We start from the raw sequence: 24966 nt of genomic DNA, 5'->3' as shown, positions 1-24966 counted from the left end.
GGGAGGTCAGGCCCTGCCTCCTCTCCGCTTTGTAGATCTCGGGTAAAGACAAACCAAAGACTATAAAAATGGGAGCCATTACCTCCCTGCTTGACACTCCGTTGCTGCCCACTGCTCCCCTCACCTCCCAGGGGGTGATCAAGGGTGATGGGTCAAATGCAGAGTACAAATTTCACCACACCTAGTGTGGTGAAATGACAATCATTGGTACTGTCAGGTACAAACACTGATGACATCTATTAAACAAGACAAGAAGCAAGGAATTAAACAGAGACATAATTCAATTTAGCTCAATTGAGGAGAAACGTGTAGACACTGTCGTCCCACGCTCTGACGAAAGATTGTACGCCTCCTCTTTTATTTGGACTTTTCCCTGATTACATGGCAACAGCTGTTTCTAAGGGAGGGGGGTCGTAAGCAGCCATCGCCCTTATCACAAAACAGTTTAAAAAAAAGGTCGTAAAACAGTTCAAAGAAAAGGTGCCTGGAGGGAGGTCAGGACCTGCCTCCTCTCCGCTTTGTAGATCTCGGGTAAAGACAAACCAAAGACTATAAAAACGGGAGCCATTACCTCCCTGCTTGATACTCAGCATCAAGGGTTGGAATTGGGGGTTAAATCACCAAAAATCATTCCCGGGTGCGGCCACCGTTGCTGCCCGCTGCTCCCCTCACCTCCTAGGGGGTGATCAAGGGTGATGGGTCAAATGCAGAGGACAAATTTCACCACACCTAGTGTGTGTGTGACAATCATTGGTACTGTCAGGTACAAACACTGATGACATCTATTAAACAAGACAAGAAGCAAGGAATTAAACAGAGACATAATTCAATTTAGCTCTATTGAGGAGAAACGCGTAGACACTGTCGTCCCACGCTCTAACGAAAGATTGTACGCCTCCTCTTTTATTTGGACTTTCCCTGAGTACATGGCAACAGCTGTTTCTAAGGGAGGGGGGTCGTAAACAGCAATCGCCCTTATCACAAAACAGTTCAAAGAAAAGGTCGTAAAACAGTTTAAAGAAAAGGTGCCTGGAGGGAGGTCAGGCCTGCCTCCTCTCCGCTTTGTAGATCTCGGGTAAAGACAAACTCTTCCTGTGGATTACAATAGAAGAAAGAAACCGACGCCTTCATGTCGCTTCCCATCCTACACAGTGGAGTTTTACAAGCCTTTTGCTTGGTAGGATCAAAGACAGCTTTTGTCCTCTCGCCGGGCGAGCTGAACTCAATGTAACACAAAGTTTTGTGATAACTTAGATACAATTATTCTGACAGGTACTTTAACTTTAAAAGGGACAAGCGGTAGAAAATGGATGGATGGATGAAATTAACAGGCTTTTGTACTATAAGTAATCCCTTTTTTAATCAATTCCGTGAAATCATTTGTGCTGTGCTTATGTTCCCAACGTAACGTGGCAGCTTAACGAACAACGTCATTGTCAGAATAATTGTACCGAAGCTATCACAAAACTTTGTGTTGCCATGAGTTCCCGGCGAGAAGACAAAAGCGGTCTTTAATCCTACCGAGAAGAAGGCTTGTAAAACTGTGTAGGATGGGAAGCAACATGAAGGTGTTCTGTTTCTTTCGTGTATTGTAATCCACAGAAAGATATTGTCTGACCCAAGAACTACAAAGCGGAGAGGAAGCAGGGCCTGACTCCCTTCCGGGTACCGCTTGTTTGAACTCTTTTACGACCTTTTCTGTGAACTCTTTTACAACCTTTTCTTTGAACTGTTCTGTAACCAAAGGCGACGGCTGTTTACAACCCCTGTCCCTTAGAAACAGCTGTCGCCATGTAATCAGGGAAAGTCCAAATAAAAGAGGTGGCGTACAATCTTTCGCCAGAGCGTGGTGAGACACTGTTCAAGGGTGCAGTGTCCAGGCGTCCCTCCTCACTGAGCCAAATTGAATTCTGTCTCTGTTTGATTCTTTGCTTCTTGTCTTGTTTAATAGATGTCATCAGTGTCTGAACCTGACAGCTACACATCATGTTTGTGCTACTGCATGATCCTGTCATCGTTTTGTAGGAGGTTCGATCAAAGCTTTATTTGGGAAGTCTTACGGTGCCCCCCCGTATAAAGCTTATATGAGTCCTTAAGTGCAAGAAGCGATCATTTGGAGGACTCTTACAGGCTCCCCTAAATGTCGGCTGCTCGGTTTCACATCTGAATTTGATGGACCTTTTCCACAAGCAAATAAATAAAGCAATAAAGTTAAGTAAAGACAGCCTGGTGACGATTCTCCCCTCCGCTCTGGCCCTGTCTGACACATTCCTGCATTTCTCTCGCCAGTCTCCGTGGAAGCCAGCATGTGGGTGAGCAAACACGCCAGCAGACACACACACACACACACACACACACACACACACACACACACACACACACACACACACACACACACACACACACACACACACACACACACACACACTCTTGGACAGCCTTCTAAGCACGAAATTCCCAAGGAAAAAAACCCAAAAACTTAGAGGACGGCTGATAAGTGCTTGGCTCTGTGGTGAAAGACTCAAATGAGGACAAATGTAATATGGATGCAGGATTCTGTGAATTAATCATGCATCCCAATGTTGTCTGATCATTTAGTGAGGTGACTGGTGCAGAGAGCAGGCAAACATTATGATTAAGGTGGTGCACACACACACACATACACACACACACATTCTTCTATTTGTTACCTCTGAAAAATGCCTACCTCTTAAAGGCCTACTGAAAGCCACTACTAGCGACCACGCAGTCTGATAGTTTATATATCAATGATGAAATCTTAACATTGCAACACATGCCAATACGGCCGGGTTAACTTCTAAAGTGACATTTTAAAATTCCCGGGAAATACCCGGCTGAAACGTCGCGGTATGATGAAGTATGCGCGTGACGAAGTCCGAGTAACGGAAGTTATGGTACCCCGTAGAATCCTATACAAAAAGCTCTGTTTTCATTTCATAATTCCACAGTATTCTGGACATCTTTTGCAATTTGTTTAATGAACAATGAAGGCGGCAAAGAAGACAGTTGTAGGTGGGATCAGTGTATTAGCAGTGGACTACAGCAACACAACCAGGAGGACTTTGTTGGAGCGCTAGCCGCGCTAGCCGCGCTAGCCGCGCTAGCCGCGCTAGCCGCGCTAGCCGCCGACCTCACCTTGACTTCCTACGTCTCCGGGCCGCCAAACGCATCGGGTGAAGTCCTTCGTCCTTCTGCCGATCGCTGGAACGCAGGTGAGCACGGGTGTTGATGAGCAAATGAGGGCTGGCTGGCGTAGGTGGAGAGCTAATGTTTTTAGCATAGCTCTGTGCAGTCCGTTTGCTAAGTTAGCTTCAATGGCGTCGTTAGCACAGCATTGTTAACCTTCGCCAGCCTGGAAAGCATTAACCGTGTAGTTACATGTCCACGGTTTAATAGTATTGTTGATTTTCTATCTATACTTCCAGTCAGGGGTTTATTTCTTTTGTTTCTATATGCAGTTAAAGCACGATGCTATCACGTTAGCTCGTAGCTAAAGCATTTCGCCGATGTATTGTCGTGGAGATAAAAGGCACTGAATGTCCATTTCGCGTTCTCGACTCTCATTTTCAAGAGGATATAGTATCCGAGGTGGTTTAAAATACAAATCCGTGATCCACAATAGAAAAAGGAGAGAGTGTGGAATCCAATGAGCCAGCTTGTACCTAAGTTACGGTCAGAGCGAAAAAAGATACGTCCATCGCTGCCTCTCAAGTCATTCACTGTAACGTTCCTCATCCACGAATCTTTCATCCTCACTCAAATTAATGGGGTAATCGTCACTTTGTCGCTCCGAATCTCTCTCGCTCCATTGTAAACAACGGGGAATTGTGAGGAATACTAGCTCCTGTGACGTCACGCTACTTCCGCTACAGGCAAGGCTTTTTTTTATCAGCGAGCAAAAGTTGCGAACTTTATCGTCGATTTTCTCTACTAAATCCTTTCAGCAAAAATATGGCAATATCGCGAAATGATCAAGTATGACACATAGAATGGATCTGCTATTCCCGTTTAAATTTAAAAAAATCATTTCAGTAGGCCTTTAAGGACCATCCTTTCTAGATATATAAATATTTGCATTTACACCATTAATAATACACTATATTGCCAAAAATATATGGCCACCCATCCAAATAATGAGAATCAGGTGTCCTCATCACTTGGCCCGGTGTATCAAATCAAGCACTTAGGCATGGAGAATGTTTCTACAAACATTTGTGAAAGAATGGGCCGCTCTCAGTGATTTCCAGCGTGGAACTGTCACTGGATGCCACCTGTGCAACAAATCCAGTCGTGAAATTTCCTCGCTCCTAAATACTCCAAAGTCAACTTTATTAGAAGAAAAGTGAAGAGTTTGGGAACAACAGCAACTCAGCCGCCAAGTGGTAGGCCACGTAAACTGACAGAGAGGTCAGCATAGTGCAAAGACTTTCTGCACAGTCAGTTGCTACAGAGCGCCAAACTTCATGTGACCTTCCAATTAGCCCACGTACAGTACGCAGAGAGCTTCATGGAATGGGTTTCCATGGCCGAGCAGCTGCATCTAAGCCATACATCACCAAGTCCAATGCAAAGCGTGGGATGCAGCGGTGTAAAGCACGTCGCCACTGGACTCTAGAGCAGTGGTCCCCAACCTTTTTGTAACCTTTTTTTATTTCTTGTGCGGCCCGGTACCAATCGGTCCACGGTCCGGTAACGGGCCGCGGAGACGCCTTCTCTGGACTGTGGAGACGCCTTCTCTGGACTGATGAGTCACGCTTTTCCATCTGGCAATCTGATGGAGCAGTCTGGGTTTGGAGGTTGCCAGGAGAACGCTACATTACGGACTGCATTGTGCCAAGTGTGACATTTGGTGGAGGAGGAATTATGGTGTGGGGTTGTTTTTTTCAGGAGACCGGCCTGTGAATGCTCCAGGTTAGGAATGGGATGGCACTTCAAGTTCATATGTGAGTCAAGGCAGGTGGCCAAATACTTTTGGCAATATAGTGTATGCACATACTATGCAAATATAGAAAAGGTAAGCTTTTAGTACATTTTTTGTTTGTTTGTAATTAGTTTATGGTCTTCATTATTGACTTCAAGTTATTACAGTATGTCTCTATATACATATTTATTTATTTTTGTTTAAATAAATTTTGGCCAAAGGGGGCGCATTTCAATTTCTTACACACACTTGTTGTTTCATATATTGACCAGAGGGGGAGCACTTTTAAAAGCGACACACAGTCAATTTGAAAAAAAAATCCCTTTTTTTTTTTGTCACCACCTTAATTTTGATAGATGTCACCAGCAGGGGTGCTAATGAGACATTCTCTATTAGATGCAATGTTATTGGGACCATGATTTATGTCATCACTTGTTCACACCTCCTCATATGGAAGATACTTTTCCTTGTTGACGTCTCAAGAAGGGTAGACATACAAAAACACACACACACACATTCGTGTATTTCTTACCTTCTTGAGACCTCCAAAAAATGCCTACCTTTTTAGGAGCACCCTTTCTAGATATATAAAGATGTGTATTTACAACATTAATAATATATACATACTATTCTACATGTAAAGCGACTTTGGGTACTTAGAAAAGCGCTATATAAATCCCAGGTATTATACTATGCAAATATAAAAGAGGTTAGATTTTAGTTAATCTTTTATTTTTAGTTTGTAATTGGTTTTTAATCTTCATTATTTACTTCAAGTTATTACAGTATGTCTCTATATACATATATATATATATATATTTGTAATTAATTTTGGCCCAAGGGGGCGCATTTCAATTTCTTACACACACTTGTTATTTCATATGTTGACCAGAGGGGGAGCACTTTTAAAACCAACACAGTCAATTTGAAAAATCCCTCCTTTTTGGGACCACCCTCATTTTGATAGATGTCACCAGCAGGGGTGCTAATGAGACATTCTCTATTAGATGCAATGTTATTGGGACCATGATTTATGTCATCACTTGTTCACACCTCTTCATATGGAAGATACTTTTCCTTGTTGACGTCTCAAGAAGGGTAGAACACACACACACACACACACACACACACACACACACACACACACACACACACACACACACACACACACACACACACACACACATTTGTGTCTTTCGTACCTTCTTGAGACCTCCAAAAAAATGCCTACCTCTTTTGGACTTGACCATGATTTATGTCATCACTTGTTCACACCTCCTCATATGGAAGCTACTTTTCCTTGTTGACGTCTCAAGAAGGTTAGAAATACAAGAAAACACACACACACACACACACACACACACACACACACACACACACACACACACACATTCGTGTCTTTCGTACCTTCTTGAGACCTCCAAAAAATGCCTACCTCTTTTGGACTTGACCATGATTTATGTCGTCACTTGTTCACACCTCCTCATATGGAAGCTACTTTTCCTTGTTGACGTCTCAAGAAGGGTAGAAATACAAGAACACACACACACACACACACACACACACACACACACACACACACACACACACACACACACACACACACACGTGTATTTCGTACCTTCTTGAGACCTCCAAAAAAATGCCTACCTCTTTAGGACTTGACCATGATTTATGTCATCACTTGTTCACACCTCCTCATATGGAAGCTACTTTTCCTTGTTGACGTCTCAAGAAGGTTAGAAATACAAGAAAACACACACACACACACACACACACACACACACACACACACACACACACACACACACACACACACACATTTGTGTCTTTCGTACCTTCTTGAGACCTCCAAAAAATGCCTACCTCTTTTGGACTTGACCATGATTTATGTCGTCACTTGTTCACACCTCCTCATATGGAAGCTACTTTTCCTTGTTGACGTCTCAAGAAGGGTAGAAATACAAGAACACACACACACACACACACACACACACACACACACACACACACACACACACACACACACATTCGTGTCTTCCGTACCTTCTTGAGACCTCCAAAAAATGCCTACCTCTTTAGGACTTGACCATGATTTATGTCATCACTTGTTCACACCTCCTCATATGGAAGATACTTTTCCTTGTTGAAGTCTCAAGAAGGGTAGAAATACAAGAACACACACACACACACACACACACACTTTCATGTATTTCATACCTTCTTGAGACCTCCAAAAAAATGCCTACCTCTTTAGAACTTGACCATGATTTATGTCCTAACTTGTTCACACCTCCTCATATGGAAGATACTTTTCCTTGTTGACGTCTCAAGAAGGGTAGAAATACAAGAACACACACACACACACACACACACACACACACACACACACACACACACACACACACACACACACACACCCACACATTTGTGTATTTCATACCTTCTTGAGACCTCCAAAAAAGGCCTACCTCTTTAGGACTTGACCATGACTTATGTCCTAACTTGTTCACACATCCTCATATGGAAGCTACTTTGCCTTGTTGACGTCTCAAAATGGGTAGAAATACAAGAACACACACACCAAAACACACACACACACACACACACACACACACACACACACACACACACACACACACACACACACACACACACACACACACTTGTATTTCTTACCTTCTTGAGACCTCCAAAAAATGCCTCCTTCTTTAGGAGCACCCTTTCTAGATATATAAAGATGTGTATTTACAACATTAATGATATATACATACTATGCTAATATAAAAGTTAGTTCATCTTTAAATTAATTTAAAAACTTTTTTTTTTAATTTTTTATATTGGTTTTTAATCTTTATTATTTACTTCCAAGTTATTACAGTATGTCTTTATATATATACTTTTTTATTTTTAAATACATTTTGGCCAAAGGGGGCACATTTCAATTTCTTACACACACTTGTTATTACCTATGTTGGCCAGAGGGGGAGCACTTCAAATTTTCACACACACTTGTTATTTCATATGTTGACCAGAGGGGGAGCACTTTTAAAACCGACACACCCTAATTTTGATAGATGTCACCAGCAGGGGGTGCAAATGAGACATTTATTGGGACCATGATTTATGTCATCACTTGTTCACACCTCCTCGTATGGAAGCTACTTTTCCTTGTTGACGTCTCAAGAAGGGTAGAATTACAAGAACACACACACACACACACACACACACACACACACACACACACACACACACACACACACACACACACACACACACACACACACACACACACACACACACACACACACACACACACACAGCACTTTTGGCTTTACGGGAAAATAGGAAGCACCTAAAGGAGTCGTGCCGTGTCAGCTGTGGTCCTCCTTTAATATTTTAAGACCATAATTCAGTTTCTTTTTATCTTCCATTAATACAAACCATGTTGGTAAATGAAACATGACTCACCACTGAATGTTTGATATATTTTGCTTTGCACCACTAATTAAAAAATATGCCCCAAATGAAGTGCTATCTTCTCCAGCACAGCAACACCACAAACCCACACACCCGCCAGCACGCTCTCGTGGCAGACGGCCGCCATCTGTCAAAAGGCTGCGCAGGCCCAGAAATATGAATTGAGAGCCGCCGTTCATGTACTTACCGAATATTTGGAGGTGGTTGTCAGCTCCTCCCCCTCCCTCAGCCAGCTGATCATTGGTTTGGGGTTTCCTTGGGCGGAGCAGCCAAGCAGGATGCTGCCCCCTTCCTTTGCCTCCACATATTGCGGTGGCGTGGATGTAAATGTGGGCGGGGCTGTGGGAGAGAGAAGAAAACGTAAATAAACTGTAAATCACAGCACAATGACTCAATTCTGACACTGCAGTGTTTCCCATAAACTGACAAGATACCTGTGGCGGTGGGGGCGTGGTCACCATGACATCATCGAGTAATTTGCATAATTGACTACAATGATATGATGTTCTCTAAATAGGCTTATTAATTGTGGTTCTTACAAAAAATATATCTTATAAAATATAAAAGCTAAAATGTTTTAAAGCTCTGCCCCTTTAATTAGTGCATACTAAATAATTTAACTTTAGCCTACTACTCCAACCATATTATTTACCAGCAACATAAAGTGAAACAGAGGCAGAGGTGTCCTGCCACAGTCAGTAACAAATAAACAGAAAACAGTAATGGTCAAATACAAATAAGGCAACAAGAGAAGTATCCTACACTTCTCTTTTGTAAAGTAAATCTGAACAGCCGATATGGGCATCTACATCAACTATATGATTTGCCTGAGAAGCTGGACAGGACAAAAAAATAAATTAAAACAAATATATATATTTTTTATTTTTTTTAATTTGTGGCGGACGTAATTCTTTCGTGGCGGGCCGCCACAAATAAATGAATGTGTGGGAAACACTGCATATTGTGTATTACATTTCAGCATGTTAATTGAATCACATAGCTTATACATTTGTCATTGTGTGTATTACAGTTTAAAAAAAAAAAAAAAACAGTCCAGTGCAAGACAAAAGTAAATATAGGAAAAGACAAAGCAAGATCAACAACAATAAAGAGCCTAAATGGATTCATCTGCTTTGGATTGTTTGCTAGCTGTCTGCCAAGCTGTATAACCTCAACACGTATAGTGAGGGCAGAACAGGCAATATGCAATTATTGCCAGGCTTCGCTCTCATGTAAGGGGGGAAGAATTGTTGATTGATGACTGTGGTGTTCTAGTTTCATAGTGTGTGTAGTTAGTATGTTCCAATAGCAGCAGAAGTGCACTTTTTGGAGAGCTGTATTATTTTCAGTTTTGTGCCCAATGGACTGATTTTATTTAACACTTATATTATTATTTATACACCTATAGTGATCACAGAGACAGGTTGTTTTTGTGTTACTGTATATATTTGTTTTTCTGAAAAATCCCACTTAATATACTTTGGGTAACAACAGTCAAAATGTTTTCATTTTTTTTAGGGGGGTAACAGTCAATATTTATTTATTTATTTTCTTTTTTTCTTATAAAATAAAAGTGAGGTTTTGTTAAACCAAATATTGTATTTTTTTCCATATACAACAACCTGGATTCGATAAGAGAATCGATAAGGAATCGGTTCGATAAGAGGATTCGATAATGGGCTCGAACTTGATAATTTCTTATCTAACATCATCCCTACCCAGGACTGGTGTACCTCCCTGTTCACCTGTATTCCACCCCAGGATGCAGTAGAGACGGTGACGCAACATCTACTCGGTGATCACACCTTACAGGATGGATCCACACTTAACCCAGAACAGATTTGCCCTTTGATGGAACGTTGCCTTAACACTCCATACTTTCAATTCATGGGAACGTTTTACCGACAAAAACATGGTTTTTGACATTTTATCAGTCAATCAATCAATCAAAGTGTATTTATATAGCCCTAAATCCTGAGTGTTTATAGTAGTGGTTCTTAACCTGGGTTCGATGGAACCCTAGGGGTTCGGTGAGTCGGCCTCAGGGGTTCGGCGGAGGTCAAAACACACCCGACTCATCGTGTAAATACAAACTTCTCCCTATCGGCGTATTACGGATACGGCAACAGCTGACTGGTTTGCAGGTGTGTAATTTGTTGTGAGTTTATGCACTGTGTTGGTTTTGTTGTTTGAACAAGGTGATGTTCATGCACGCTTCATTTTGTGTACCAGTAATAAAACATGGTAACACTTTAGTATGGGGAACATATTCACCATTAATTAGTTGCTTATTAACATGCAAATTAGTAACATATTGGCTCTTAACTAGTCATTATTAAGTACTTATTAATGCCTTATTTGGCATGGCCTTATCATAACCCTAACCCTCTAACCCTAACCCTAACCAAAAAACTCTAAATTAAGTCTTTGTTACTTAGAATATGTTCCCCTGGTGTCCAAATAACTCTAAATTAGGTCTTTGTTACTTAGAATATGTTCCCCTAGTGTCCAAATAACTCTAAATTAAGTCTTTGTTACTTACCATATGTTCCCCTAGTGTCCAAATAACTCTAAATTAAGTCTTTGTTACTTAGAATATGTTCCCCTAGTGTCCAAATAACTCTAAATTAAGTCTTTGTTACTTACCATATGTTCCCCTAGTGTCCAAATAACTCTAAATTAAGTCTTTGTTACTTAGAATATGTTCCCCTGGTGTCCAAATAACTCTAAATTAGGTCTTTGTTACTTACAATATGTTCCCCTAGTGTCCAAATAACTCTAAATTAAGTCTTTGTTACTTAGAATATGTTCCCCTAGTGTCCAAATAATATTAAATTAAGTCTTTGTTACTTAGAATATGTTCCCCTAGTGTCCAAATAATATTAAATTAAGTCTTTGTTACTTACAATATGTTCCCCTAGTGTCCAAATAACTCTAAATTAAGTCTTTGTTACTTAGAATATGTTCCCCTAGTGTCCAAATAACTCTAAATTAAGTCTTTGTTACTTAGAATATGTTCCCCTAGTGTCCAAATAACTCTAAATTAAGTCTTTGTTACTTACAATATGTTCCCCATACTAAAGTGCTACCAAAAACATATAACTTTGTCTTGAATTTGAAAAAAACAAACATTGTATTTGTCACTAAAGAAGGGTTGGGTGAATGCGCATATGAAACTGGTGGGGTTCGGTACCTCCATTAAGGTTAAGAACCACTGCTTTATAGCTTGCACACGCTGTTTAGCCCTTGGTCTTAGTAAATCAGGCCCTAAATCTTTTCAATCCGTAACGTCCCTGCATTACCTCTTGATGTTTGTGAGCTGCAGCAGACCTCACCGAGCTCTTCACCAGCAACCAGGGCCAATTAACCCCACTTTGCCCCCCCTTAGAGTCAGTCTTTCAATATAGCGACGATAAGTAGAGGTGGTGTGTTCATTTGAAGAAGAGAAACACCACAAGTCGGGCACTGCTTGCTGCTGGGAAAGCTGCCATGCGTCACACAAACAGCAAGACAACAAGCGGTCCACTTCGACTAGTGTCTGTGTGTGCAGTTCACTCCCGAATAAAGACTCATTAGCTACAGTAGTTAAGGCAGGTGCCAGTAAAATGCATGACTGGTTTAAGTGTCCCCGCTCAGTCGGTGGGTCAATGGCTGCGTTAAGCACTTGAATGTGCATCATTTTTCGCAGCAGTGATTAAATGGCAACACGGAGTAGTTGTACAGCAATGACTTTAATTACGAGACACATTACTGATCTTTATTGAAGATGCACATTCTTCTCATTTATTCAGGATCGGTGTTTTTCAACCACTGTGAGATACAGTCGGGTGTGCCGTGGGAGAGTGTGTAATTTCACCTAATTGGGTTGAACATATTTTTTTGCAAACCAGTAATTATAATCGGCAAATGTGCCGTTGTTGAGTGTCGGTGCTGTCTAGAGCTCGGCAGTGTAATACTCTTCCATGTCAGCAGGTGGCAGCAGGTAGTTAATTGCTTTGTAGATGTCGGGAACATGGTTTGTGGTGATCACAATATGCGGGAGGCGGTGTGCAGGTAAGAAGGTATCTCAGTGTTTACCACACATTCATTTATTTGTGGCGGCCCGCCACGAAAGAATTACGTCCGCCACAAATAGATTTTTTTTTTTAATTTTAATTAAAAAAAAAAAAAAAAATTAATTTAATTTTTTTTATTTGTATTTGTTTTGTCCTGTCCAGCTTCTCAGGCAAATCATATAGTTGATGTAGATGCCCATATAGGCTGTTCAGATTTACTTTACAAAAGAGAAGTGTAGGATACTTCTCTTGTTGCCTTATTTGTATTTGACCACTACTGTTTTCTGTTTATTTGTTACTGACTGTGGCAGGACACCTCTGCCTCTGTTTCACTTTATGTTGCTGGTAAATAATATGGTTGTAGTAGTAGGCTGAAGTTAAATGATTTAGTATGCACTAATTAAAGGGGCAGAGCTTTAAGAGACATTTTAGCTTTTATATTTCATAAGATATATTTTTTGTAAGAACCACAATTAATAAATATATTTCAGTGAATAACTTATTGTTCAAATCTGTATATAAATATGTACATAAAGTGTTGTAATTATATTGTAAAATGGATGGATGGATGGATGGATGTTTAAAACAAAACTGTTATTATTAATGAGTAAGTATATTTTTTTTTAGCCTTTTTAGAGAAAATTATATCATTGTAGTAAATTATGCAAATTACTCGATGATGTCATGGTGAGCCACGCCCCCACCGCCACAGGTATCTTGGCAGTTTATGGGAAACACTGTATTTAATCCTTAAAACCAAAAATTAGAGATGTCCGATAATGGCTTTTTTGCCGATATTCCGATATTGTTCTACTCTTAATTACCGATTCCGATATCAAGCGATACCGATATAAACAGTGGTGCAATTAACACATTAGTATGCCTAATTTTGTTGTGATGCCCCGCTGGATGCATTAAACAATGTAACAAGGTTTTCCAAAAATAAATCAACTCAAGTTATGGAAAAAAAAGTGCCAACATGGCACTGCCATATTTATTATTGAAGTCACAAAGTGCATTATTCTTTTTAACATGCCTCAAAACAGCAGCTTGGAATTTGGGACATGCTCTCCCTGAGAGAGCATGAGGAGGTTGAGGTTGGCGGGGTTGGGGGTAGCGGGGGTTGTATATTGTAGCGTCCCGGAAGAGTTAGTGCTGCAAGGGGTTCTCTGTATTTGTTCTGTTGTGTTTATGTTGTGTTACGGTGCGGATGTTCTCCCGAAATGTGTTTGTCATTCTTGTTTGGTGTGGGTTCACAGTGTGGTGCATATTTGTAACAGTGTTAAAGTTGTTTATACGGCCACCCTCAGTGTGACCTGTATGGCTGTTGACCAAGTATGCTTGGCATTCACTTGTGTGTGTGAAAAGCTGTAGATATTATGTGATTAGGCCGGCACGCAAAGTCAGTGCCTTTAAGGTTTATTGGCGCTCTGTACTTCTCCCTACGTCCGTGTACACAGCGGCCTTTTAAAAAGTCATAAACTTTACTTTTTTAACTCGATACCGATAATTTCCGATGTTACATTTTAAAGCATTTATCGGCCGATAATATCGACAATCTGATATTATCGGACATCTCTACAAAAAATAAACAAAAGGTGAGTGCCGCTTAGAAAAGGCATTGAAGCTTAGGGAAGGCTATGCAGAACGAAACTAAAACTGCAAAGTAAACAAAAACAGAATGCTGGACGACAGCAAAGACTTGCAGCGTGTGGAGCAGACGGCGTCCACAAAGTATGTGACATGACAATCAACAATGGCCCCGCAAATAACGATAGCGTCCGCACAACTTAAATAGTCTTTATTGCGAAAACAAAGCCGGTGCGGGGGAATAGCGTTTAAGGAAGACATGAAACTGCTACAGGAAAATACCAAAAAAAGAGGAAAAGCCCCCAAAATAGGAGCGCAAGACAAGAAGTAAAACACTACACACAGGAAAACAGCAAAAAAGTCCAAATAAGTCAGGGTGTGATGTGACAGGTGGTGACAGTACACCTACTTTGAGACAAGAGCTATAGTGATGCATGCTTGGTTATGCTTTAAAGTCATACCCAACTATTGCGACAACGACTTTTTACTGTCAATATCAGCTGCTGAGTTTCATTTTTTTATGATTTCTGCTGGTGGTGTGCCTCCAGATTTTTTCAATGAAAAACATGTGCCTTGGCTCAGAAAAGGTTGAAAAACACTGTTTTAGATTGTGTAACATAATTATTAATTATTATTATTGAAATACCACATCATACCATTAATTTTTGTAGTATATTTTTTTAAGTATTATTAAATGCTCATTGACGTTTAATAGTAATAATAATAATGGATTCGATTTATATCGCGCTTTTCTATTGTTAGATACTCAAAGCGCTCACAGAGAAGTGGGAACCCATCATTCATTCACACCTGGTGGTGGTAAGCTACATTTGTAGCCACAGCTGCCCTGGGGTAGACTGACGGAAGCGAGGCAGCCAGTTTGCGCCTACGGCCCCTCCGACCACCACCTACCATTCATTCATCATTCATTTCACCGGTGTGAGCGGCACCGGGGGCAAAGGGTGAAGTGTCCTGCCCAAGGACACAACGGCAGCGATTTTTTTTTTGGATGGTAAGAGGCGGGGAGCGAACCTGCAACCCTCAGGTTTCTGGCACGGTTGCTCTACCAACTACGCCACGCCGTCCCATTATATATAAATACACACATACTAGGTGTGGCGAAATTACCCTCTGCATTTGACCCATCACCCTTGATCACCCTCTGGGAGGTGAGGGGAGCAGTGAGCAGCAGCGGTGGCCGCGCCCGGGAATCATTTTTGGTGATTTAACCCCCAATTCCAACCCTTGATGCTGAGTGCCAAGCAGGGAGGTAATGGCTCCCATTTTTATAGTCTTTGGTATGACTCGGCCGGGGTTTTGAACTCACGACCTACCCATCTCAGGGCGGACACTCTAACCACTAAGCCACTGAGTCAGCGTGTCATCAAATTTTGCAGAAAAACATTATTTTATACACCAGGATATTTGAATGTCCTTAATGTAAGTGTGACATCATTATTCGTGAGCTTGCAGAGTTTTGGAGTCTGGATACACTATATTGCCAAAAGCATCCCACGCTTTGCATCGGACTCGGTGATGTATGGCTTAGATGCAGCTGCACGGCCATGGAAACCCATTCCATGAAGCTCTCTGCGTACTGTACGTGGGCTAATTGGAAGGTCACATGAAGTTTGGAGCTCTGTAGCAACTGACTGTGCAGAAAGTCTTTGCACTATGCTGACCTCTCTGTCAGTTTACCTGGCCTACCACTTGGTGGCTGAGTTGCTGTTGTTCCCAAACTCTTCACTTTTCTTGTAATAAAGTTGACTTTGGAGTATTTAGGAGCAAGGAAATTTCACGACTGGATTTGTTGCACAGGTGGCCTCCTATGACAGTTCCACGCTGGAAATCACTGAGAGCGGCCCATTCTTTCACAAATGTTTGTAGAAACAGTCTCCATGCCTAAGTGCTTGGTTTTATACACCGGGCCAAGTGATTAGGACACCTGATTCTCATCATTTGGATGGGTGGCCAAATACCTTTGGCAATATAATGTATGTTGTGGAATAATATATTTTAAACGCTTATTTAAATATTTTGTTTCCAAACGGTGCCTGTAACACGGCAGTAAAACGGCTGATCGGACAAAACAGAAAAGTCTTTATTCACCTTCATGAGTAAGATTTTCTCCTTTTTTAAATAAGGTCCAAAATGTTTATCTGGATTTTTCTGCCTTGTAAACATTTTGAGTTGAGCTGTGGTCGGGCCAAGTGATTAGGACCAAAAATTCAAAAAACAAATCTGTCTGGAGCTGCAAAAAATGAAAAGCCGTATACACTACCGTTCAAAAGTTTGGGGTCACCCAAACAATTTTGTGGAATAGACTTCATTTCTAAGAACAAGAATAGACTGTTGAGTTTCAGATGAAAGTTCTCTTTTTCTGGCCATTTTGAGCGTTTAATTGACCCCACAAATGTGATGCTCCAGAAACTCAATCTGCTCAAAGGAAGGTCAGTTTTGTAGCTTCTGTAACGAGCTAAACTGTTTTCAGATGTGTGAACATGATTGCACAAGGGTTTTCGAATCATCAATTAGCCTTCTGAGCCAATGAGCAAACACATTGGACCATTAGAACACTGGAGTGATAGTTGCTGGAAATGGGCCTCTATACACCTATGTAGATATTGCACCAAAAACCAGACATTTGCAGCTAGAATAGTCATTTACCACATTAGCAATGTATAGAGTTCATTTCTTTAAAGTTAAGACTAGTTTAAAGTTATCTTCATTGAAAAGTACAGTGCTTTTCCTTCAAAAATAAGGACATTTCAATGTGACCCCAAACTTTTGAACGGTAGTGTATACTGTAAGTGTTATAATGAAGGCAACACATGACGTACAGTAAGTGTCTATGTTAGCTATAATAGCCTACTATCAAAATGACTATGTGTTACAGGCTGAAGCAAAACTTTGTTGACAGAAATGTTGAAATTTAATATTTATTCTACACCTTTTTACAACATTAGAAACCATTAGTAAATCAGAGGCTACTCAGAAGGTGAGAGAACTGGAAATTACTGGCTTTCAATGGTGTGTGTCCAAGTTAAAGGAAACGACAGTGTCAGAAAAATTGTATGTAAAGTATCAAAAAACTTTCCGTTCTCTGGCTTCCCAGTGAACAGACGAAAGCTGTCTTTGTTACACCAAGCCAAAGGCTTGGAAAATTCCGCTGTGTACGATGGGAGGAGACGGGAAGGGTTATCTATTGTCATCCAAGACCTGCCCAAGCTCGATCCAGGACCAGTCCAAGCCCGAGGCATCTTTTTCTTTTGTGTTAATGTGACCAAAAACAAAGGCTGTTTACATACCCCCCATTCCTTTAGAAACAGCTGTTGTTATGTAAACAGGGAATATCCAAATAAAGGAGGAGACGTGAACCTTTTACTGTCAGAGCGTAATGACACTGTGCAAGGGTACAGATGTATACATTTCTCCTCGCTGAAACAAATGTAATTCTGTCTCTGTTTAATTCCTTGCTTCTTGTCTCGTTTAATAAATGTCATCAGTGTTTGAACCTGACAGACAGGCTGTCTTCTTTTGATAGGTTTATTACAATCTTTGGCAAGCTAGGTAATGTTTGCTGTGGTCTGGAACAACATGGCACACAAACAACTATCTGAAATGCAGCCAATATTACATACAGATAATGTGTCACGAGACATGCAAAACTAACTTAAATACAAAGAGGCTACAAGTAAATGATATTAAATGAGCTCAAATATACCTACAAATGAGGTATATTTACCTTAATTTTGATGACATCACTTAGGCCCCGTTTACACTAAGGTTATCCGGGGTAAATCCCACCTAACCTTATCCTTGTCCACACACAGGTATGAAATAATGATGCAATATGTACATACAGCTAGCCTAAATAGCATGTTAGCATTGATGAGCTTGCAGTCATGCACTGACCAAATATAATAATAATAATAATAATAATAATAATACCTGGGATTTATATAGCGCTTTTCTAAGTACCCAAAGTCGCTTTTTACATGTTAAAAACCCATCATTCATTCACACCTGGTGGTGGTAAACTACGTTCGTAGCCACAGCTGCCCTGGGGTGGACTGATTAGCACTCCAACAAGTCAATAACATCAACAAAGCGCACCTTTGTGCATTCACGCACAGCATAAAACTCTTGGTGGACAAAATGAGACAAAGAAGGAGTGGAAGATTGTACATGTAAACAAACTACGGTGAGTTCAAGAACCGCCGGAATGAGTAGGACAAAACAATGTTCACCAAAAGAGTGTCATCAGTGAAGCATACACACATTGAACATGTTAAACAGTGGTAGTTCTAACAATTGGGAAGGTTTGTGTCATGGTTGTCCTCAAACAAAAAACATCCATCCATCCATTTTCTACCGCTTGTCCCTTTTGGGGTCGCGGGGGTGCTGGAGCCTATCTCAGCTGCATTCGGGCGGAAGGCGGGGTACACCCTGGACAAGTTGCCACCTCATCACAGGGCCAACACAGATAGACAGACAACATTCACACTCATATTCACACATATTAAAACAAAAAAATTATTTTGCCCCCATCTTTTTCCATTTTCAAGCCTTTTTTAAAAATACTCCAGGGAGCCACTAGGGCGGCACTAAAGAGCCGCGGATTGCTGACCCTATCACCACTAATACAAACCCCGTTTCCATATGAGTTGGGAAATTGTGTTAGATGTAAATATAAACGGAATACAATGATTTGCAAATCCTTTTCAACCCATATTCAGTTGAATATGCTACAAAGACAACATATTTGATGTTCAAACTGATAAACTTTTTTTTTTGTGCAAATAATCATTAACTTTAGAATTTGATGGCAGCAACACGTGACAAAGAAGTTGGGAAAGGTGGCAATAAATACTGATAAAGTTGAGGAATGCTCATCAAACACTTATTTGGAACATCCCACAGGTGAGCAGGCTAATTGGGAACAGGTGGGTGCCATGATTGGGTATAAAAACAGCTTCCCAAAAAAAATGCTCAGTCTTTCACAAGAAAGGATGGGGCGAGGTACACCACTTTGTCCACAACTGCGTGAGTAAATTGTTGAACAGTTTAAGAACAACGTTTCTCAAAGTGCAATTGCATGAAATTTAGGGATTTCAACATCTGCGCTCCATAATATCATCACAAGGTTCAGAGAATCTGGAGAAATCACTGCACGTAAGCAGCATGGCCGGAAACCAACATTGAATGACCGTGACCTTCGATCCCGCAGACGGCACTGCATCAAAAACCGACATCAATCTCTAAAGGATATCACCACATGGGCTCTGGAACACTTCAGAAAACCACTGTCAGTAACTACAGTTTGTCGCTACATCTGTAAGTGCAAGTTAAAGCTCTACTATGCAAAGCGAAAGCCATTAATCAACAACACCCAGAAACGCCGCCGGCTTCTCTGGGCCCGAGATCATCTAAGATGGACTCATGCAAAGTGGAAAATTGTTCTGTGGTCTGACGAGTCCACATTTCAAATTGTTTTTGGAAATATTCGACATTGTGTCATCCGGACCAAAGGGGAAGCGAACCATCCAGACTGTTATCGACGCAAAGTGTAAAAGCCAGCATGTGTGATGGTATGGGGGCGTATTAGTGCCCAAGACATGGGTAACTTACACATCTGTGAAGGCGCCATTAACGCTGAAAGGTACATACAGGTTTTGGAACAACATATGTTGCCATCCAAGCGCCGTCTTTTTCATGGACGCCCCTGCTTATTTCAGCAAGACAATGCCAAGCCACATTCAGCACGTGTTACAACAGCATGGCTTCGTAAAAAAAAGAGTGCGGGTACTTTCCTGGCCCGCCTGCAGTCCAGACCTGTGTCTATTAAAAATGTGTGGCGCATTACGGAGCGTAAAATAGCACAAGGGAGACCCCCGGACTGTTGAACGACTGAAGCTCTCCATAAAACAAGAATGGGAAAGAATTCCACTTTCAAAGCTTCAACAATTAGTTTCCTCAGTTCCCAATTGTTTACAGAGTGATGTTAAAAGGAAAGGCCATGTAACACAGTGGTGAACATGCCCTTTCCAAACTACTTTGGCACGTGTTGCAGCCGTGAAATTCTAAGTTAATTATTATTTGCAAAAAAAAAAATAAAGTTTATGAGTTTGAACATCAAATATGTTGTCTTTGTAGTGCATTCAATTGAATTTGCAAATCATTGTATTCCGTTTATATTGACATCTAACACGATTTCCCAAGTCATATGGAAACGGGGTTTGTAGATAACGAGAAAGCTTCATTATTGTCCAAAAACAGGACATTGCAACAGAATGGAGCCATTCCTTGTGTTTGTTACATAAGCACACAGAGCGCGCCGCTCCTATGCAAGTGATGTTATTCATCCTAACCCCAATTTAGTTGCCTCTTCCGGGAATAAGCGTGGTTTGACAGGAAGCAAACGGGACGCGGTGTGGTGCAAGCTGCAGGTACACCGCTCAACTTGGGACACGTCTCCTGCTGTCAGGTACCAGCTCGTCCCGTCGCGGGAGTCGCTGCGATAAAAAAAAGGTACGCCGAGCACGGTGTTCTTGTCCTACTTGCGGCGGCCCTTCATCAATTATATAGCAATAAAGATGTCTGAATCTCATTGTTCTTCCCTGTTTGAGGCACGCATCTAACAGGCAGAGGGATGCTCGCACACCCATTTCTTTTGAAGGTATCCTAAGCCGTTATTAGCTCACTGAATCACTGAGGGCTCGTTACGTTCCCTCGCTTGGTCCCTACTTTGCACCTGATATATATATATATATATATATATATATATATATATATATATATATATATATATATATATATATATATATATATATATATATATATATATATATATATATATATATATATATATATATATATATATATATATACACACAGTACAGGCCAAAAGTTTGGACACACCTTCTCATTCAATGTGTTTTCTTTATTTTCATGACTATTTACATTGTAGATTGTCACATCAAAACTATGAATGAACACAAGTGGAGTTATGTACTTAAAAAAAAAAGGTGAAATAACTGAAAACATGTTTGTGGAGGGGGGGCGTGGCCTGCGGGCCTGCCGCGGAACGGGGTGTGCCAGGACCGGCCTCGAAGACAGCGACAGGTGCGTAGGTGGGCCTTCTTATCTAATCACTTGTCGCCTTTATTAGCAGCAGCCGGTAGGAGACACGTGGTTGGAGCTGGAGTAAGAGCGAGAGAGAGCGAGCGAGAAACGCACAAAAACAGAGACCGTGCTGGAAAGCAAAAGACTGGCCCGATTCTGTGACAATAAAAGAATGTTATACCCTGGCAGTGCGTGGTGGTCTGCAGAACCCACTAGAGGGCATCCTCTACAATGTTTTATATTCTGGTTTCTTCAAAATAGCCACCCTTTGCTCTGATTATTTTTTTTGCACACACTTGTCATTCTCTCCATGAGCTTCAAGCACACCTGTGAAGTGAAAACCATTTCAGGTGACTACCTCTTGAAGCTCATGGAGAGAATGCCAAGAGTGTGCAAAAAAGTAATCAGAGCAAAATGGTGGCTATTTTGAAGAAACTAGAATATAAAACATGCTTCCAGTTGTTTCACTTTTTTTTTTGTTAAGTACATAACTCCACATGTGTTCATTCATAGTTTTGATGTGACTATCTACAATGTAAATAGTCATGAAAATAAAGAAAACGCAATGAATGAGAAGGTGTGTCCAAACTTTTGGCCTGTACTATATATATATATATATATATATATATATATATATATATATATATATATATATATATATATATATATATATATATATATATATATATATATATATATATATATATATATATATTAAGTTAAAGTGTTCTGTGGTTTGGATTATGTTTTGTTATTTTCTGGTTGTTTAAGACTCTTCGTTCATGTTTACGCTCCCTTGTTTGGTCACCATGGTTACCCATTAGTTTCACCTGGTGCACATTTTGATTCCCGCACCTGTCACTAATCATGTCTTTTTCTGTTGGTCGTCCTGGCGACATTACTTCTGTTCACTCTGCCCATGCCATACTTTCACGCTGCTCGTTTCTTGCCACGTGAGTTTTGTGTATCCGTGTCACAGTAAGTGTTTTTGTTTCTTGTCCATAGTTTTGCCTTTGTGCTAGTTTTTGTTTCGTAGTCAAGTTTGCATTTCCGCCTTGTGCGCGCTTTTTGTTTGTTCATTTTGTTAGTGTCATGATTAAATCATGTCCTTACCTTCACGCCATGTACGCTCATACTTCTCTTGCATCTCGGGAAAACAAACCCCCCACAGTCCACGTCATGACACCAATGATTGTCACACACACAAAGTGATCTCTAAGACAGGCTGAGGCTATGTCTACACTAAGCCGGATAACCCCTTAAACAAATAACTATTTAGCCTAAGCCCCGTTTCAGCCACACTAAACCAGCGTTAAAGGTTCCCCTCCTCGGACAAATTTTTACACGGGTAAGCGCCCCGTGTTTTTCTCGAATCTCCGGCTCTTAGCTTCGTATGGACTCATTGATTGTTTACAAACTGAGTTCGGAGAGGAAGTGACGTCATAATAAAGCGGTTTCGTAACTCGGAGCTAACCACTGGAAATATGGAGGCGAGTCATCCCGACAAGCCCGTGTTTCTTCTTCTTCTACATCAGGGGTGTCCAAACTTTTTCCACTGAGGGCCGCACACTGAAAAATCAAAGCAAGCGGGGGCCATTTTCATATTTTTTATTTTAAAAACCAATACAATATATGTATAAAAAATATACATTTAGGCCTCCACTCAAGCTTGATCCCGGGGACCCCAAAGGGTTTTGGTCAAAAAAATATAAAAACTGTGTCATTATTCAGTATTATTATTTTTATTCAAGTTTTAAATCTCTAGATCAACATTAGGTCTATCTGTCAATATAACGTTTTTAAAGATTTAAGTCGTATGCTCTTTTTGTCAAAGAAAACCCAGTTCTTTATGGAAAAAACAAAATATGCAATATTTTCACCCAATAAAATTTCTGAAGTGGAATATTTGACATTATATAATAATTGGAGCCTTAAAAAGGTCAATAACTCATAACACCATTGATTTTAATTCATTATTAGTTTTTGAGCAATGACACTTAAAAACTAATCACACTAAAATTATTGGGGATCCAAAAGGGTCCTACTCATTAGAGTGTTAAAAAATAAACTATACACTTTTTTTACTGTTTACCTTTAACACAATAATCTCAATCTCAACTTCAGATCTATCCGCCAATTATACATTTCATTGTTGTTTATGTTTTTTGTTTGTTCATTTGAGGCCCTTCTTTAAAAAAAACAGCTCAGTTTTTTATATGGCAAACACAAAATATGCAACATTTCCCCCCAAAAAATATCTCAAAGTGCAATATTTAATGTGACGTAATTGGAGCCTTGAATATGTCAATAATTCACAATGACATTAAATTTGGTTCATTATTATTTTTTAAAGAAAGAAACAGCCTGCATGGCAGCTTTGTGTTATTAGAGTAAATAATGCAACATTTTCTTGTTACATTGCTCTTTTATACCACTTTTTATGTTTTTAATTTTTTCCAATCGTATTTTTAAAACGTGCCGTGGGGCCGTTAAAAAATGACCCGCAAATGGCCCCCGGGCCGCACTTTGGACACCCCTGTTCTACATGTACAGACGCTTGTGGAAATCACACATGGATACCTTAAGAGAAAGCCATTGCAGCTATCTGGGATACAACACTTCTCAGACGGCAAGAGAACTTTCCAATGTCCGGGTCAGCTGTGATTCTACTTGGCGAAAAACTTCGTCCATTTGTCGAAGGAGAGACAACGAGAACGCGGGCTCTCGTGGATGTGATAAAAAAAGGTAGCGTGTTCTTTGTTTTACCTGGCCGTCGAGGGAAGACTAACTATGGAAAATGGCGAATGCTTTTGGACCGCCATGTACGTCGCGGACTCAACGTCTAGGTCCAGAGTATATAAAGTCACCAAAAACTAATGGACAATGAAGGTGTCCTGTGGCCTGTTCTTTCACCTTTGTCATTATCTTCCTCTTTATGCTCTACTTACAAAAAGGAATGGACAATGAAGGTGAAGGCAAAAGAGTGAGGAGTGTCCTGACCAGATATCTAGATCCCTAGATTGATTGTTGTCAAATGTTCTTTATCACATTGTTTACATGTCTAATAAATATTTGATTAATTAATGATGTCTCAGGTGTGATTCACTACAATAGGGCCCCACAGCACACGGGGTTCCAGTTCATTGAAATACCACAACACTGGATATTGTTCAGATAAGTTAAAATTAAGAACCGGCACACAAAGCAACACTGGAGGTGACTATGACGTGCGCGTTACCCCCGCATGCGTATTAGGTGGCGTTGCACCGGTTGACGGAGGGGGTCAGGGGGTCTTAAACAACGTGGACAAGGATAAGGTTAGGTGGGATTTACCCTGGATAACCGTAGTGTAAGTGATGTCATCAAAATTAAGTTAAAGTACCAATGATTGTCACACACACACTAGGTGTGGCGAAATTACTCTCTGCATTTGACCCATCACCCTTGTTCACCCCCTGGGAGGTGAGGGGAGCAGTGAGCAGCAGCGGTGGCATTGAGTTCAGCTCGCCCTGCGAGAAGACAAAAGGCTTGTAAAACTCCACTGTGTAGGATGGGAAGGGACATGAAGGCGTCGGTTTTCTTTCTTCTATTGTAATCCACAGGGAGATTTTGTCTTTACCCGAGATCTACAAAGCGGAGAGGAGGCACCTGTTATTTGAACTGTTTTACGACCTTTTCTTTGAACTGTTTTGTGATAAGGACGATGGCTGTTTACGACCCCCCCTCCCTTAGAAACAGCTGCTGCCATGTAATCAGGGAAAGCCCAAATAAAAG

At 40.7% G+C, this 24966-nt stretch overlaps 1 protein-coding gene across 2 annotated transcripts in view; it reads right to left on the bottom strand.

The window, feature by feature from the left end:
• igsf9ba (immunoglobulin superfamily, member 9Ba) overlaps positions 1-24966 on the bottom strand; it is a 215350-nt gene that overhangs the window by 88246 nt on the left and 102138 nt on the right. For both annotated transcript variants that reach the window (XM_062059908.1, XM_062059909.1), the window contains exon 4: positions 8610-8761. In XM_062059908.1, coding sequence (XP_061915892.1) covers positions 8610-8761 — 152 coding nt within the window. The remainder of the gene's footprint in view (positions 1-8609; positions 8762-24966) is intronic.

The sequence above is a fragment of the Entelurus aequoreus genome, linkage group LG10 (assembly GCF_033978785.1).
Source record: "Entelurus aequoreus isolate RoL-2023_Sb linkage group LG10, RoL_Eaeq_v1.1, whole genome shotgun sequence".
In the NCBI taxonomy this organism is placed as follows: domain Eukaryota; kingdom Metazoa; phylum Chordata; class Actinopteri; order Syngnathiformes; family Syngnathidae; genus Entelurus; species Entelurus aequoreus.
The sequence above is the reverse complement of the archived record's forward strand: the minus strand, read 5'-3'. Positions and strand labels throughout refer to the sequence as shown.